This window comes from Phaethon aethereus (assembly GCF_964289735.1).
Source record: "Phaethon aethereus genome assembly, chromosome: 26".
NCBI classification, from domain to species: domain Eukaryota; kingdom Metazoa; phylum Chordata; class Aves; order Phaethontiformes; family Phaethontidae; genus Phaethon; species Phaethon aethereus.
Genome location: NC_138602.1, coordinates 6,101,334 through 6,120,374, shown reverse-complemented (window position 1 = coordinate 6,120,374; position 19,041 = coordinate 6,101,334). Strand labels below are relative to the sequence as shown.

Sequence of the window (19,041 nt, the reverse complement as noted above, 5' to 3'; positions counted from 1 at the left end):
GGCAAAAGTGAAATGGAGAAAAGCAGAGGGGAAACCCAATGGGCAACAAGGTCAGAGAGGGAGAAATTAAAGCAAGGGATGTGGCTTCAGGAGGCAATGTAGCAAGAGCAGAAGGGTCCCAGGGGGCACGGAGATGAAAAAGGGATTATGGTTCTCCCAGGCTTTGAAGGGCACCTGCTCCCCACTCTCCTGGGCCTTGTAGGGGAAAGAGGGCTAAGTGGCCAGATAAGACATGGCAGGGGGCAAGAGGGATCAATAGTACAGAGAGTGATGCAGAGCAGCACAGGCACTGAGACACTAGAACAGGGACAGGCATCTAGCCTCAGTTTCACTTTTAGGTGAACACAGGACACCTACATGGTAAACTGGGAACTAAACTATTGTGTAAGGCATTGTACCAGCAGCTTGGGGCTCCGGCATTTTTGGCTTCAGACGGCAGTGCCTTCTACTCATACATGGTGTAATAACAGGTGGAGAAATAAATGAGAAAACACATTGATCCTTCTTCTCTCTCAAATGCAGGCAAGGACATACACGTCCACATCATCAGATTCACTGCATCCCTTATAGTCGCACAGTCTTGAAAGGGGACTGTCTCATTACTGCCTTTTGAGCCCCTTGGGAGAGGCATATTGCTAAAGACTCTACAAACAAGAAATCAGTAGCCATAAAATTATTTTATTATTTTTGAAAAATGGAATGTTTCACTAACAGAAACTTTAAGTGATGTTTGACCAAGAACACATTTATTACCAACAAAAAAAAAAAAAAACAAACCAACAAGTTGATATAGTATTTGGCTACGTTGTGTCAGGAGTTTGTAATCACAAATTCAAGGTGACCCTAGTTAATAAAATTCACCACCATTTTATTATCTGCCATTAAAAAAAAAATATATATATATATGTATATATATAGTGCTTTCAGTAGCGGCGGGTAAAACGAGGTTCAGTTGGTCTGTTTGTCCGCTCCTGGCCCACAAACATTCCGTGTATTCCGCTACTCTGCATCATCTGGCTCTGGTTTCCAACTTGCGTGAAGCCTCCACGCCTAAAAACAAGACCAGACAAATTGAAAATTGCCCAGAAAAGTTAATATTACTGTGACTCTGAGAAGGTGTTTGCTTATTTTTTTTCTGCTTGCCAATCCATAGTTAGGCAGAAGCTGAAAGTATTATTTTTAACAATTACCACAGGAATTTCTTCTTTCATTCACATCAGTCAACTGTTACAAAAACATTATAAGCACTCTGACAAAGCTTCTTACCCTGACATCCCTCCTCGATTCATCACATGGCCTGGTCCTGACTGACCAGGCATGCTTCTATCACCACCTAATTTGAAAAAAAAGGAAAAAAAAAAAAGGAAAAAATAAAAGAAAAGAGTGACATACTTTTGTGTTTTCCTAATAAAAAAAGCCACCTTGCTCCCAGAATTTTATTTGCTTTCTCAGTGATGCTGTTAAAGCTCCATAGGAATTTTAACTACTGCTAGACGTTCAGCAGCAGTAATTCATAGAAAAAACCACGATCACACTGGTAAGCAGCAAGTGTACCTTGCCATCTCTCATGATCCCGTCCCATCATTCCTCCATCCATATTTCCCTGCCATGAACGATCTTGATGCCCCTCTAACTTTCGACCATGATCTCCCCAGTCACGTCCATCTCTTAAAAAAATAAAAGAACATCTTCTAGGTGTGTCCCTTATCCATTTAGCACCATAGGGTAAAGCCAAACACTGTACCCTGTACAAAAGTGTATTAAATTGTTAATCAAGCTGTATCTATAGCCACCCAATCACTGCAATAAAAACCGGTCAAAAAGAAATGATGAGAAACTTGTTGAACAGCATCCTTTGTACAACAAAGCTCATCTTTTTCTGATCTACAGAGACATAATTAGTATCGCAATGTGCTAATATACTTAAACATGAACAAGTCATTGACTGCCATTCCTCTGTCTGGTTTATTTGTGTGTAGAACTGAACATTATGCATCTGGAATATGCCTAGCTTGACTAGCTGGTTTAAAGAGAAACAGACAGGATTCTACATGAGTCTCGGTTCCCCACCCGCATCGTTACAGAGATTCTGACGCTATTTCCTTAAAACTTGACCACTAGCCACCTATGAGACTTTTGTAGGCATTACTGGAACATCCGGTACAGGAATGAATCGCATCTGTAGAAAGGAAAGTTATTACAAGAGAACCACAGTTACGAGTGCAGTTAACTGAGCAGCACTTCTTTACTCACTACCAACGCTCCGTTCTCTTGATGCGTGGGGGAACTACATGTGTGAATTCCTTGCTTCTTCCAGATGCTCAAAGAAACTATCTGGAGAGAGGATTCACACTTGTCAAAATGCTTCCGCTGTCACCCTTTGAAGATTCACCGAGCATTAACATTTTAAGAACCAACAAATCACTTCCCTTATTTTATATACACTAACCGGGTTTGTGGAGGCATCCCTCTCCCATCACTCATTCTTCTGTCAGACCCATAGCCACCCCAACTGTCCCGGGAGTGACGATCAGGCCCTCCGTGGCGTTCATCTGGATAATGCTGGAAGGCAAACGGTACAGAGTTACGCTAAGAATACAGGTCTTCTTTTAGGATTGCAAAAATTCAGCTCCTCAGTAGTTTGGCTGTCAGCTTGTTTTTTTACTGGTTCCATGTTTGCTACTGTGCGCGGTTCACTCTAGGCATTTGTTTTGTTCCACAGCACAGATTCTGCTCTGCTTGTTGGTTCGAGGCTTTTTATTTAGTAGGGTGCTTTTGTTTGGTAGGGTGTTTTTAAGGCTTACATTCTGGCTCCAGATTTTTAATTTTTACATAGAGTATCTGCCTACTTCCTGTCTCTCTTCAGAAATTAAATTAAAGGCTCAGAGGTATCCCCCCACCCCGATCTGTGGCTACTGCCCTAGTGAGCAGGTAACGCAGTAACTTAGGTTCTGCATGTTAGTGCACAAAATCAGTTGCTGCTTGATTATCTGCTCAGTTTAAACCCAGTGATCGTTGCATTTCAGAACTAGGTAGCGTGCACACTGTGTTCTTTCCTCTTTGGGGTTGGTTGGTTTGGCTTTTTAACTGAACTGCTTATTTGGGTATAACCCACCTGCCCATCTCGATCTGGTATTCCTCTTGAACCATCTCTTCTGGAAAAAAAAAGAAACTTCAGTTGAACCATATGAAATAGCGCATTAAGATTTATCTTTATTAGGCCATCTCGTGGTCCCCGCGGCGAGGTGGGGCTGCGGGGGGTGGGGTCACATGATGCCGTTTCATAGCACAGAAAGAGACCAAAGTAACATCTACTACTGTAGTATGGGTAATCAAGGCATCACTGAGGCATTGTCAGATGGTGCCAAGGGAGAATACTGAGTGAACCTACCAGTATCAGGAATGAGTTACAAAGCAAAAGCAAAGCGGTATGGTTTTTGCCAAGGATCCTTTGACAGCAAAACAGAAGTCTCAATACCACTACATGGGAAGTATTTTTGCATTCTGTGGAACTAAAAACCTGCGTTAGCTAGTCTGCAAAAGATCAAAGTAGGGAAAGTTTTAAAGCAAAAGGAAATGGCTAAATCTTAGGCTAATGAACAGGGATTCGTAAACCAGATTTCCATAGATCTCAACAGAAGCTGTAGAATCTCCCTTGGCATCATGGTAGACTGCATTAGGACTTGGCTTATAATCTTAAAGCAGCCTCTTTCCAACATGTCCGTAAATGATGGAAACACAGGATTGCAAGCATGTATAAAGTTAAACATGAGAACTGCACAAGGGTAGTCTTCTTCGCTCTTCTCTTTCGGCACCCTTCAAGCCATTAGTAAGCCATAAAAAGACACCTAATTTCCATAAAGTTACAGGAAGAAAAGACATCGCCTTGCCGACCTGTCCAAACAATGATCTTGGTATCGGCCACGATCCCTGTGGTCAAAGTCGTGGAAGCGGTCTTGACGACTAAATTCAGAATGATACCTATCATCCATTGCCATCCGCTTCGCCTCTGGCCAGTATGGGTCATCTCGCCTGCAAAAAAGGTCATGATTAGTAGTAATCTCAAAACAATCTTCCTTTCCTGCTCTCTTAATATCAAACCTCATTCAATCCAATTATCCAAACAATTATTTTTAATTTAGAATTAAAAACCTTCGTGTGCTAAGGAGGCATCGCACGTCAGTTTCAGAGTAAGCTAGGTGTATCAAGAATGTACAAAAAGTTTCATCTCAGCATAAGCCGATATGAGAATTGAGTATCTGTTCCTGCAAGCAATCCTACTTTAGAGTCAACACGCAGAGTTTCTATTCTCGGTCACTCCTCTTTGGGAAATAAGAATTTTAAACCTGCTGTAATAAAATTGTGCCTACAGGTATACAAGTATGACGTGCTCTTCCGCAAAATCGCTATTGAGGTGTTAAAAGCAACATGTAGCTAGTCTTTCAGCTGTGAGCTCCCTCCCATGACTGCTTTAGCAAGAGTACTCACAATTTACATAGAATGCTCGATCTGTAACTAGATATGGCCAAAGAATTTGGAAAATCTCATTACGGTTATTGTTACCTGCCATCAGGATCATAAGGCCTTCTCATGGCAGATCGCCGTTCTTGTTCGTAGCGTAACTGTTCCTGCTGACGTCGCAGCTCTTCCCTCTCTCGCTGGATTCGTTCCTGTTCTCGTCTCCTTTCCTGTTCTATGTGCATTCTTTCTCTCTCCAATCTCTCCCTCTCCAAGCGCTCTCTGTCAAGACGCTGCCTTTGAAATTCAAGTCGTTCTCGCTCTCTCTGGAGCCTCTGTCTTTCATCCCGCTCATGAATAGCTTGAAGGCGTTGTTCTCGTTCTCGCCTCTCTCTCTCTCTAATTGAGAAAAGAGGTATTTTGTTTTCAATTGAGAATCTTAAATCTAAGCTTTATTCCTTCTTTGTTTTGAGAGGCAGTTCTTATCTGCTTTTTCTTTCTTTTTTATTTTTAAAGACTGCATGTTCTTCCCACTACCTACTTAAATGTGTATCATCTCTTCTCAACTAAAGCCCAGCTGCCTAGTTTAAAAAAGTCCACACAGATGACAGAAGCAAGGGTAAGCATTCTGCTTAATTAACACGGTATCTACTGTAAGTCAGCTCTGAAAAAACTTTCATAGAGCACAACATGTCCTAAAGACAGAAGTCTGACAAACCGAAAATGTTTATGAACTTCCAGGGAAAAATCAAGTATGGGAATTCAATGAAACACGAGACCTGAAAGCACCTACAAAACTTATTATTCAACAAAAGCCTCACAAAAAGCATAGGCTTAGAGAAGATAGATTTCTGTAGTAAAAACCTTCATACTTTGGCATTATGTCTGTTCTATCAATAGATTAGTATCATATTGATCCAAGATAGGAGCACTGGAGGGCCAGCATGAGGCTATTTTGCAGCCTGTTCAAAACACAGATAAGGGAGGTAAAAACAAATGCCATTCAAAGTTTGGAGTGAAACTGGGAGAACTCACCGGCGTCTTTCTGTTTCCCTGATTTCTCGCTCCCTCTGTCTCTGACGTTCACGTTCTCGCTGTTCTTTGATTTTATCAAACGATAAAATGTCTTGCTTTTCTTTGCTCTCAGATTTGCGATCCTGGCTTTTTGTACTCTGAGTTAAACCAAAACAATACATTAGCTGAACACAGTGCATTTTTAGCTACAATTCCTAGGCAAAAGGTCTACCTTATGCCAACCTGAACAAAACAGACTGTCCTGGTTTCAGCCAGGATAGAGCTGGTTTTCTTCACAGAAGCTAGTGTGAGACTGTGTTTTGGTTTTCTTCACAGAAGCTAGTGTGAGACTGTGTTTTGGATTTGGGATGAGAAACTGTTGATAATGTGCTGATGTTTTGGGTTGTTGCTGAGCAGTCAAGGACAGTCCAGCTTCTTGTGCTGGCAGGCCAGCGAGCAGGCTGGGGGTGCACGAGGAGCTGGGAGGGGACACAGCCGGGACAGCTGACCCAGACTGGCCAAAGAGATATTCCCCGCCATACGACGTCATGCCCACTACATAAACTGGAGTTGGCCGGGGGGCGGAAATCGCTGCTTGGGGACGGGCTGTCGATCACTGGGTGGTGAGCAATCGCTGTATTGTGCATCACTTATTCTTGTACATTCCTTTGTTGGTATTATCATTGTTGTTTCCTTCTTTCTTTCTGTCCTATTAAACTGTGTTTATCTCAACCCACGAGGTTTTTTTTTTTTTTCCTAATTCTCTCCCCCGTCCCACTGCAGGAGGGGGAGTGAGTGAGCGGCTGCATGGTGCTTAGTTGCCAGCTGGGGCTAAACCACGACCTTCCCAGGAGGTAAATAATGTTGGAATTCCATGGAAAAGTAGGTCAGAGAAAAAGTACCCTGATTTTGGATACAATTTCTAAAGAGTTTAAATACTAGGGGCACATGATCTGACTTGCACCAGTGGCAAACACCAGTCACCACACTCCACGCTCAGAGAAACACATCACCTTAACACCGTTTTCATATTGCAACTCTACTTCAACTAGGACAGCAACAACAAAAAATATAAAGAAGGTGAAACATTTACCTTTGCAGCATCATTAACACCCTAATGCTTTCTCAAAAGTGATAAAAGGGTAACTCTTCCCAATATGCAAGGCAAAAAACCCCTTCAACTATACACATATAAAGATATTTGACACCCATTTTTACACAAAGGCTTCTCTGAAAGTTGTACTTACCCTCTCCTTTGATGTAGAGGTTTTCACACTAATAACCGGTTCTCCTTTAGATTTATCCATTACCACTGTCCTTTCGGTTCCTCGACTCGCTAGAAAACAAAATACATCTGGGAATAAATAATATGCAAAACATTAAAATGCTCTTCCAAGATGTAAAACCGTTGAGATACTAAGCAGTAAAAAGTTGTTTTATTGACGTTTTAAATAACTTATGAAATAATGTATTTATGATTTAAATAGCTTACCAAGATTTGGCCAGGTTGGGGATGGGGGCAGTAAAGCTATCACAACATTACAGTACTGTTTTCTGGCAGAGATGACAGTTAGAGGAAAGCAAATTTAATTTAATTCTTCTGTCCGCACAATACATCCCTTTGCCACAGTTTAAAACAAAAAAAGAAACAAACCACCCCAAAAAAAGTGCACAGCACCGCACACTACGTCAGGCCTAAACGCAGTGATAGTTCCATAAAATTCACAGTTTACCACTGAGTATTTAAAGCCCAGGAATTATGAAAACTGCCGCTAAGTTATTAGCATTCTAAGTCAGGGAAAAAAAGTTTTCAAGGTATTTTCTGGTGGTCATTTTTGTTCACCAGGAAACCTCAGTGCTACTACGTATGCTTCATGGTCTTTTTACTGAATTACAAATCACATCTAGTAAGAACACTGAAGTTTGCAGAATCTGAAGTCTCCTAATCAGCCACGATTCTGAATGTTTATGTTTGTTCTTCCACTCCCTACTTAGCTGATAAAGGAAATTTTTTTTGGATGCTACGTAGAAGCTTTGTCGCAGTTGCTTATTTTTTAAGCAATTTTAAATTTTTTAAAATTTGTTTTTAAAACAGGTATCCTTGAAAATGTTTCTGAAAGGCAGCTAGAATTACCTGATTTGCTCGCCCTTGATCTCTCAGAGGATCCAGCCTTTTGTTCATCTTTCTCTTTTCCTTCTTTTTCATCTTTTCCATCTTTTTCTGATTTCTTAGCATCATCTTTTTTGTCGGTCTTCTCCTCCTTCTTAATACCAACACACCTATAGGTAAACTTTGATTTAATAGAGAACCTAACAAAAAGTGCTATATAACCACTCTGATCAAGCCACCATGTCAGGGAGGGAAAAAAAACCAAAACACCCACACCCAAAAAACTCAACACAAAAAACCTCCAGAAAATACTCTCAAATACCCACTCCCAATACCTCCCATGCTGCTGTGCGGAAAGCCAATGCATACTCACACACACAATTAAGGGCAGCAACCAATACTAAGCTAAAGCTGACCAAAAGTGAGAAAGAGCAGATTATCCTTCTTGAACATTTGCAGACTTTGAGCGCTAGAAGTCAAAGTCTTCTGTTCTGCCTACAAGTAAGGTTCCCCTTAGCATAGGGGGAAAGAGGGCCCACCCAGGTAGAGGTCAAGCTCCACCAGAAGAGCTTTTGTAAACAAATGGCTTAAACACCCGATGCAAGCAGGCCAGCCTGCCAAAGCATCTCCTTTGCCAAATCTTTTAAAATGTTATGAGAGCAAAAAGTAGGAAAGCAAAATGCCTCTTTCAGAAGCAACAGACCACTTGAGAAACAAATACTGAAGTATCATTCGCTAACCATGCAGACAGTCTATCAAAAAGACAGACTAAATCCTGCAAATATTTGTCAGTTAAAAGAGCAGACCAAGCCAGAGTCAGATCAGAGGAAAACAATTCTGACAATAATAATGGTTTATCTAGGTATAACTGACAAGTTTTGATACTAAACCCTGAAGAGCTCCATATTTCTGAACAGAGGGCCAATTAAAATGCACCTACTTCTGTAGAACACCAATTTCAATTTCTCAAGTATGACTCCTATTTCAGATGCAGTATGAAGCAGCAAATCAAGATTACAGTTTCTGTTCACTTTGCTCATGTGGCTGCATTTCAAATGAGTGGCCTTTAAACATAGAAAAATACCAAAAAACACTTTACTTCTCAGATTTGGACTCTGCAGAATGGTGCCTGTCTTTTTCCTTCCTTGTTTCACCTTCCTTTTTGTCCGAAGGCTTCTTCCCAGCTGGTTCATTTTTTGCCTGGAATTTTGGCCAGAAATATTTTTATAGTAACAGACATTATTATAGTTATATGTGTGACTATATAATAGACAGACATTAAACTTGCACACTTTTATTTTCATTACACTGTCATGGAATAGCTACCCCTTACCTTTTCCACAGAAATCATTTTTCCATGCAGCTCTGTTCTGTGGAGATGATTAATACACTTAGTGGCTTCTTCAGATGTTGACATTGTAACAAAGCCGTAACAGCGAGCACCAGGACTGCGAGCATTTGTCACTACTTTTGCACCAACCACCTGGGGGGGAGGGGGGGCAGGGAGGTGGATAAAAAAAAAATTCTGTGTTTGCAGATCTGTTGCCAAATAAATTCTAACTTAATCACCATTTCAGCAGCTTTATCTACCGGTTCCGCATAGTATAGCACCTATCCACTTTTAACAGGGAGAAAATATGTTCGGCGCACAGCATTCCATTAGCATTCTCAGAAGACAACGTTGCTAGGCTTGTTTGACAGGCAGCAAAGGAAAGGTTATCGTTTTAACTTGACCTCTATACTCTTGGGCGAACCATATTCTAGAAGCGTCTCACTAAAGACTACTTCACAGAATATGATGTGAACAGCGTTTACACCCAAGTCAACGGCAACACAAACACAGCTGAAAAGGTTCAAATTCAGTATTATTCCCCATGTGTTCTGAAAAAAGTATAACACAAACAAAATTCTATGAAACAGATAAATCTGATTGTGGAACAGACTGCTGACACAGCTCTGCTGATAAAGAGACCGCCATAATAACCAGCTCAGAAAATTCACCTTCAAGTTGCTGTGCAGGTCAATAACTCAAGGAAGACATATATATGCGGGGGAGAGTGGGGGTGTAATAATAAAAATTAAAATAAAAAAAACTACCACCACTTTGTCTTTTCATACAGGACACCTCTGCTAGTTTCTACCCACAGATAACAACCTCCAACAGTGCAGAGGCACACGCTTAGTAACACAAACATTTAATATTACATTCAGAAATGTATTAAGAGGAAGGGGAGATGATCATGGGAAGAGTTCCCTTCCACAACTTCTGCTCTCATATCCTGCCTGGCACTGAAGAACAAATGGAAGCCTGCCCTCAAAGACCAGATTTCTCAAAGGAATACCCCTTGAAACAGAACTGTCTGAAGCATCATTAATTATCCTTGGACACCCAAGAGGTATAATTAGACTACGGCACACCAGATGATGACCCACCAGTCTCTCCTGTCAAGAATTGCCTCATTTTTACAGGTGATTCTCTGAATTACCTGTATAAATGTGGACTTCTGTCTGAAATGCGGGGGGCAATTTTCTTTATGAAGTATCCTATTTTCAGATACAGAGTTTCAAAAGAAAACAAGAAAGTTAAGTGCTTAGCCTACCCAGCTATTCATTAGGAAAAATAAGAGCTAAATTTAAGGTTATCCTTTTAAATTGACAAAATGGTTTGTTAATTTACATATCTGCTACATACCTTTCCATACTTGCTGAAAAGATTCTTCAAGTCTGTAGCTCTAGTAGAGGATGAAAGTCCACTAACCCACAAATTCCTGCCAGAACCACTACCCACACGGCCTAAGGTACAAAAAAAGCCAAACGTGAAAGGCCATGTAGCACAAGAATGCAACAGTGAAAAAGCAATCGCCCTACAAAGCCCACTTTTTTTTTCCTTCATAAACCTCTTCAAAAGCAATTTTACTTCTACTTCTTCCAATTAATCTTAAAATCAATAGAATTTCAGCCTGCAAAAATAAACTTCTGAACTCCACCTTTAGGAGCATTTGAATAGTCTTAATGAGTTTTCATCTACAAACTGTCTTCCTACATGTCAATCCCTTTTATGGTATTTACAAAGTATTAAATGTTAATTCACAAGACTTTCTTAAAAACTGTCAGTTAGTAAGGTTACAGAAGTTACGTGAATGGGTATCTACAATTCACGCTTTGAAGGCTTATGTTACAACTGCATTGAGGGTTCACTGAATTAACAGTTCTCACCAGAATTGCCACACAAAGAATAAACCTATAGTTCTAGGTATCTGGGGAGATTTTTCAGACAAATCCTGGTCTTGCCAGTACCTATCACCAGTCACAAAGCTAGTGGGACTTGAATATTACTATTACAGTGAAGATACACGCATGCTTAGGGAATTAACAAGACACAAGAAAGGTTAAGTCAAAAAGTGAGTACAGCTATTACTCTATTTGCTCCTTTGACCGTTTACTTACTACCATTGACTCACAAGTAATGGTTAGAATTGACCCCGTAACATTTTTTCCCAAGCCATTTGCACACTTTCTACAAAAAACAAACAAAAATCACACCATAAAACATACCTTTCTCATCTTTTGGGATTGTCTTTGTATCTCTGTCCTCCTCAACAGGGCTAAAGACAAAACACCACATTATTCAACCGATCATATGCAAAAAGAATATTAATTCTAGATGGTATGCTACAGTTGGATACCTACCAGTAAATTTGTTCTGAAATAAACACTATCTTTGCAAATTTATACAGGAGTGACAGGAAATATGGGATTCATATCCTTAAAAGGACAATTCTGTTTTGCAGATGACAGGAATAAGAGTAATTTAAGAAAACAACCTTTGAAGGTTGAGGAAGGAAAGAAATCAAACCCTCTGTGTTTAAAAAAAAAAATATCTGCACATGGAGAAATAAAACGGATTCTTTAGGAATAGGCTACAATTTCATCAGTCTCGGTGGCCAATTGAAGGAAACAGCTTATTCGCATCACTTAACGACCAATGAAAAAAGATAGCATCTGGTCTATAACGGAGAAAAAACAAACCTCTTTTTCTGATCACCGCCCTCACTGGCTGAGGACTCTTTAGTAGCAGGGGATTCCTCAGAATTAGCTTTGTCTTCTGTTTGCTTGGCATCCTCTTTGCCATCTTTGGCTTCGGGACCTGCGCCTTTTTCCGCTGTTTCCCCACTAGAGGCTTCCAGGCCTTGGGAGCGTTTGCTACTCTGATCGCTTAGGGTCTCTACTACTAAAGATTCAGAGTCCGGTTTCTCTTCCTCTATTGTCTGTTCACTTGTCTCCCCTTTTGCTACAACTAAACGCTTTGCTTCCTTCCTTGCCATAGCTTGTGCCGATTTGCTGTCCAAATCTAAAGCATCTTCCTCCAACTGAGTGGCAGCAAGAGCGTCCTCTTCCTCTGCTAGCCTCTTGCCTGGCACCACGTTACTTGCTTCCTGTGCATGTGGCCGCTCCGCTTCGGAAGTTTCTTCGTTAAGTAGTTCAGATTTACAAGTTTCCCCCAAAATGTCGAGTATTTTCTCATTTTCTACGGATTTAACAGGAATAGAATGGCACAAGATTTAATCACCAGGGAAATACAGCAATCACAAACGTGGAACTGGCATGGCTGCCACACTAACACCAAGAGAACTTCTAAGCTACACAGAGATTGGAAAACCCCAGTGTACACAGTGTTAAAAGTACTACGCTAACTGCTGTCTGACAAACTACCAAATCAGCCCTAAAATGTTAACAGGGAAGAAAAATGCCCCCACAGATTTAACAAAAACCTTCTGGCTGATCCGTGATATTCTTCATGAAATCGTTCAGCTCTGTTTCTTCTCTAGTTAGCTTCCAGAGTCCGAGACGCTTAACTGAATGTATGAAAGCACCGAGGGTTCAATTTCCAAATTTCTGTGAAATTCTGTTAGCAGACAGTCCAACATGAGCACTGGGCATCTTCTGATGGCACATGAGCGCATTTGCAGTCCAGAAAGCGAATAGGATCTGTAGAAAATTCCTGTGACGACAGTGTATTCCTCCTTCTGAAGTCCAGTCACTCTTTAATTTCTGTTCTGTACCAAAGCCTTCTATTACCTACGCTCCTGTATTTATATTCACAGAACTACAGCACAGTGTGATATCACAAGATCTGTTTTCAGAACCTTTAGATCTTAAGGCTCATTCTTTAACTCTACTGCAGATAACAGTTCTATGGAACCATTTCATCACATTAAATACACGTTTTCAAAAAAGCGGTTATTCACAGATCTGGTGATATGACTGGGTTTCCAATCTCTATGACCCTGCATGACCTGAATTGTCCACCATAATAATGTATACTACAGTAATGCATTAAAAAAACCAAACAAACAAAAAAACAAAACGAGGACACAAAAAAAATTAAATGAAGAATGAAACTGATTCAATGCCCAGGACCTTTTTTAATTTAAACAAAAAAACAAACAAACAAAACAACCAACAAAACAAAAGAACAGTACCTGTCTCCAAAGGTAACTCTTCAAGTTCCTGCAGTGAAAAAGATAAAAAAAAAAAAAGGAGAAATATCACTATTTCATAAGAAGTCAGGATGTAATGCTGAATGACACCTCTCACCCCCCCCAAGATAGCAGAGAATTTAGGGAGTTACTATAATTTCAGCTTTGAAAACACTTAATTTTAAGTAAATTTCTCACAAGAAAGGTTTAATATTGCTTTATAACGTCTTCAAGTTTTGCTAAATGTGTAAAAACTTCAATATTTCTCGAATTCAGACACCTGTTGAACACACGGTACACATTCACATGGGTAAATAAATCAACAAATGTAAGAAGCATAGAGCAAAGCTTATCGTTGTGTTAGCCTTCGCTAAAGTCTACTACTTTACCATACCAGCTTCACCTGGAGCTACAACTGTTATTAACCTACCATGACTGATCTGGAAACAAGGCCAGTATTTCAGGAATAGATCAGTTGCAGCTTTAGCTTTCTTGTCAAGGTGGGATACATATGTTATATTTAACTTCCATTAAAACTGTAAGGCACTGAGATAAAAAGAATCCAATCTACCACCCAAATTCAGTATGATGTATATATATCATATACATATAATGTGATAAATATATACCTTTGTCCATATGATAAATTAAAAAGGCATTAGTTCCTATTCTTTGCACAGTAAGAATGCACCCACTGTGTACTACCTGTACATACATACAGTTTATATGGCACATATTGTGCCTTTTTGTTTGTAAAGAGAAATCTGTTACCATTTACCTTTATTACGGTTAAATCAGATGAAGAAGCATCTAAACTGTTTCCAACATCTTCAACCTCTACCTTTAAAAAGTAAATGGAAGACATTTGGTTATCTATAAAAGAATGGCATTGTGAATGTAACCTGAATGAGAAATTGAAGATTTTCTTTTCACTGACAACTGATATTAAGCAAATCTATCTCGTATCCAAAACGACGAATAAGGATAAAAACTGACCAGTGATCCCCATGCCTCTTCCCACTCCCCACCGACTGAATAAGCTTTCTCGTTACCTCTCAAATATGTTGAGTCAGCTCACAAAAAAAAAAAAATCTTAAGGATGGGGATTCCAACAGCAAACTTTCTCTTACTCTTTCTCTCTTATTTACAGCAACAATACAAAGCCAAAAATTCTATGGGACTCAACAACTGTTTTCTTTACTGATAAAAGACGACCACAGGAGTTGACCTGGACTCCAGTAGTTTAGTTACTGAAAAAAAAACACCTTCTGGGTATTTCTATTTGACTTGTGTGGGGCAGGGATATGCTTCGGGCTAGGGAGTTAAGCTTATTTCTGCACCTTTCAGATGGGGGGGGGGGGGGGGGGGGGCGGCGCAGGCGGGACACACCACCCAACTTTAGAATCTTTAGTCCAGACTGATGACACAATGTGCACAGACAACCAAGAGCTATGCTTCCCTATTAAACGGGGCAGAAATAACTTTCTTCAAATGCTTTGTTGTACATTTCAGCAGATAAACACTTGACTTTCGGGGAAAAAAAATTATCTTCTAGCCCAGATGGACAATGTCATATAACCAGTGTAACAGCCAGACAAACATGGAAAGCCAACATAAAAATACTTTCAACAACCAAGTCACTGCAAGACCCTATCTTAACAGAAATATAATCTACAATATAGTTCCCAGAATGTTGCTGTTCAGCTGAAGTGAAGTAAATAAGGCTACAGCATTTGTATGCCTCACATGTCCTCCTAAATAAAGGAAAGATATGAAAATGGAAATGTAAACATGAGGTGAAACAGAGACTTCAAAGCACGATTAAAATGAATGCTTTCTGGATTACTATTAATGTGTACAGTCATGTGTGTACAAACAACATCTAAGCATTTTAAAATCAAGAACGCTATTTCCACAAACACATAAAAGAAAAAGCAATGACCATCAGAACCAGTAGAGCCCCAAATTGTTTCACATACTTTTTAGCTACTGTTTTGCTATTTAATTAAAAAACAACAACAACAAGAATCTGATTCCAGACATGTAAGAGATGCATACCATCACTACTGGTATTTCTCTTGATTCTTCTTTAATTTCTGAAAATTGTAGGGATGCCTCCAAGTTACCTACAGCATATTCTGTAGGCTGATCTGGAATTTCTTTCACTTCTGCATCAGCATTTTCTTTACTATCAGACAGTGAGTCAAGAATATTATCAGCACTGTAATCCTCTCCGCAATCTACCGCATTGCCATTATCTATTTCAGCTTCATCTAACACACTAATATCCATCATGTCAATATCCTGCAAGTTATCCAAACTTGCTTCAATATCCTCCTGTAAAAAGAAAAAAAGTATATATAATAGTCATTGTAACTTGAAAGCAATGCTATCATTACTTTGTGTCAAACACTGTCTCACATACCTGTCCATCTCCTGAATCCTCTTCCAGGCCATTATCTTCTACTCCCTCTTCCTCTGGTCTACGTCCTAACAACATTATGATTGTTAGAATAAAAAGAAGGTAACGGTATGTATCCTTCAAGTTTTATTTTTTCAGCAGAGTTGATATTCCATTCGGTTTAGTTATGTGCTTTTCCCTTATTTTCCACAACTGAGTGTTTATATCCCATCCCAGTTCAGTTACTGACAAACATGCTACAGTCTGAGGTCTGTCAAAAGTTCAAGAAGGACCACTGTGCACTCCCCAGAACATTTGGCACAGCTGAGATTGCAGTAATTTATCTCAACTTTTCCATTTTTTACAGACATTTACTAGGAGGAAAAAAGAAAAAAGCAACCAAACAAAAAACCCAACACAAAACAATGAAAAAAAAATACTCTATGTGTAAGCATTACTACAGTGCTCCGTTCACCAGCTAGACACATAGTATCAGAATTGACATTACTGAAAACAGTACACTGGTTTCAGCACCAAATAGTAACTCCTCAAACTCAGAGTTGCTTAATCTTTTGAGAGTGTTATTTTCCTCAAAAACTACAAGCACATTACATAAAAAAGGGAAAGGGGTTTTAGAGCTAAGAGGAACAGATCATCTATTTCCATCCCTACACTAAAAGTGCTATAATACCTTAGGTATTTTTCCGAGACTTGAAAATGAACACAATTACCAAAGTTCTCTCTGCTTTTACCCACACTTGTGACATTTGTTCTCCTTCCAGTTATGATTTCACATTTTAGTTTGCAAGGACATGTAACATCACTTCAAATTGGATGTAACAAAAGAAATACAAGTCAAATAAATTAGTCGGCAAAACATTTGAGCTTCATCTCACAAATTTACATTTTGTGTAAATCAAAATTAATAATTTAATTTAAATCCTTCATCTAAACTAGTCATTCTGCTCAGCTATAATACAAAAGTTTCAACATTATTTGATTACAAAACAAGATCAAACTGTGCTAATTAACTAATTTCAGAAAAATTGCAGATTATTTTTTAAAAGTAAGGATTATGTAAGACTACGTCTCACCATTAGAAAAATCATGCATAGAGAAAGCCTTAGAAACATATCCAGTTTCAGATACCAATTAAAAACTAGTCTTCTGGGGAGAAAAATGAGACTGCTATTAGCTATGAAGCATAAGCATAACACACTACAGAGGTTATCTTGAATTTGCTAGAAACCCCGCATTTCTACCTCACAAAAAACCCTTGTCTTTTTCTAAAGTAAAGGTACAGTCACGTAAAAAAAAAAAAAAAAAAAATCTATTTGAAAATAGTGCTTCAGCGTTACTTAGTAATTCCTGCTACAAATTTCAGGGAACTCTTGAGAACAAACCAACAGATCCTTCCAGTGGACCAATTCCTGCCTTATTAAATTACATGAAATGCTGTGAATAAACAACTAGTAAGTTTAGTAACTACAGCCTATCCCTAGAAACCTGGGCACAAATGTGGGGAAGAGTACCAGTAACATATGGCATTAAAGGTCAGAACCAAGGAACAGAAGATTCAACCATGCTTAATTTCTTCCAGAGTACCAGTTTTACCCAAATCTGGCACAGGCAAGTAATGTTAGCTATAGCTTTGGGACCGCAACGCATTCAGCAGCAGTACAAAAATTAAACGAAGCCCTCTTCTGAAAGGAAAAGTAGACTTCATAAAAAAGATTAGCAAGGTTCTATTTAATGAGTAAAAGTTGCTAGAAAACCCAACGGGGATGAGGTGGAGATCCTCTCTAACTGCCCTGTACCTTTGCTGCTTCTTTTTGGAGTTTTCTTCATGATATTTTCTGAAGCCACTGGAATTTCATCAGGATTCCCCCCTTCCTCCTCAATAGCCTATTAAGGGGAAAAGATAAAAGACAGATATCTAAGACAGACATAAACAATCCATCAGTGCATTTCTGTTGAGTTTAAAAGCTGGACAGCAGAAGCAGAAAAATAACAAAACACGAATCTAGCACTTTGAATCAGACAGCTGCAACTTGATACACACACCAAAGACCACCAAATCAAAGCAACAAGCACGCAGGAAACAGTAATTCATTAGGGTAAAGTTTCTGGAAAGCAGTCAGGAGCATAACCTAAAGACAAATCCTACAGCGTTTACAACAAGTGCACAAATACCCGGGGCGTTGTGACAGAGAAAGAACCTCGGCTCTAGGAGACAGCGAACCTAAGTTCGATGAAGGCAGTCCACATGCTACTAACATACCAAACATTCTGATAAGGATACAGTGTACAAGCTACCAGCTAGCAAGCCAGAAAAAAAATCAGTACGCAGCAAAAAGCCTAGTAGATAGTGTATGGAACGATAAATCCAGGAGCTCAATGCATGGCGGAAAGCCCAGTGATGCATGAGGCTAGGAACACTCGGGCCGAGTGTCACGGCGGACGCGCTGTGCTATGCAAGCCTAGGAAACTGGGGGGGAAGGAGGGGGAGGGGTATCGCTGCGTGGACGTAAACTCCAGACTCGCACACATAGATCCCACCGCTACTACATGAGACCGACGGTCTCAGGGGCGAGCCTGGGACGGCCAAGTATGAGCCCATGCCCGCACTGGGCCTGGTGGGTTCCACGGAACCACCCCCAGAGCCCGGCGCAAGCACCCTGCTCCCCGCAGCCCCATTCCCTTCGCTCTGCGGCGGTTTGGCGCCATTTTCCTCAGCAGTGCCTGGCGGGCTACAGTCGCGCACGCGCAGGCTACGCCTCTCCGTCAGGCAGCCCCGGCGCGTCTCCCTCTTCACCTTCCTGAGTCGCTCCATGAGGACGCTCTTATTTCCACCGCTATCCAAATTGCGGCGCTTGAGTTCAGCCCGCAAGTCTATCACGCGCAGTTCGCTCAGCCGCCGGCGGTTTTCAGACTCCGAACTGGAGACTCCAGACCCAGCCAGAGACGCAGATTCTCCCTGCCCAGCCGCTCCCTGACTCTCCGCCATGGGGCCGTTGTTTCAACTCGCACACACAGAGCAAGGCAGGATAAAAACAACGGCGAAAAGCCGCAGTTGCAGCACAAAATGGTGGCAAAAGAGAGACGCACTGAAGAGAAAGGGGGAGGGAAGGAAAGAAACGACAGCCCGCACGCGCGTTGACCAGCAGGCCCGAACGCCTTGTGCACATGCGTAGAAGAACACTCCGCACAGGAGCGACTATTGCAGAAACGCATGCGCCCTACTTCCTCTTCCTACCTCACCGCAAGAATGCGCAACCGCAGTCTGTTTCCGCCCTCGGGCGCGTGCGCGCAAGAACGCACGCGCCGTCCTTAGACGCGGGCGACACCGTCTGCGCATGTGCAAGAGTTGTCATTCAAGTTTTCTTCCCGGCCCCGCCTTCCTTCTCCCCTCTGCTTGTCGTAGCCTTTCTCTCCGAGCCTGCGCATCGCGGGCTTTTTCCCCCCCCCTCCCCTCGGCGCGTCTTGGCCTCCCCACCATTTTGTTCTGCGATCGCAAGGTTAGCTGCTTGATTGTGCCGTATTCTCCCGTGCGTTCGGGCTTAAGGCGGAATATCGAA

General features: G+C 40.8%; 1 protein-coding gene across 1 annotated transcript; it reads right to left on the bottom strand.

Annotated features, from left to right (window-relative positions):
- Positions 1–463: 463 nt before the first annotated feature.
- LOC309413642 (scaffold attachment factor B1-like) lies at positions 464–18,470 on the bottom strand (the record flags this gene model as incomplete). The annotated part of the gene is made up of 21 exons (XM_082010831.1): positions 464–1,050; positions 1,267–1,333; positions 1,555–1,667; positions 2,450–2,562; positions 3,116–3,155; positions 3,895–4,032; positions 4,564–4,857; positions 5,494–5,630; positions 6,720–6,808; positions 7,607–7,752; positions 8,682–8,782; positions 8,916–9,065; positions 10,275–10,375; positions 11,138–11,187; positions 11,612–12,110; positions 13,066–13,093; positions 13,841–13,903; positions 15,121–15,399; positions 15,488–15,552; positions 17,281–17,368; positions 18,279–18,470. The coding sequence occupies 21 exons, from the start codon at positions 18,468–18,470 to the stop codon at positions 924–926; spliced, it is 2,880 nt and encodes a 959-aa protein (XP_081866957.1). The 3' UTR covers positions 464–923.
- Positions 18,471–19,041: the final 571 nt, after the last annotated feature.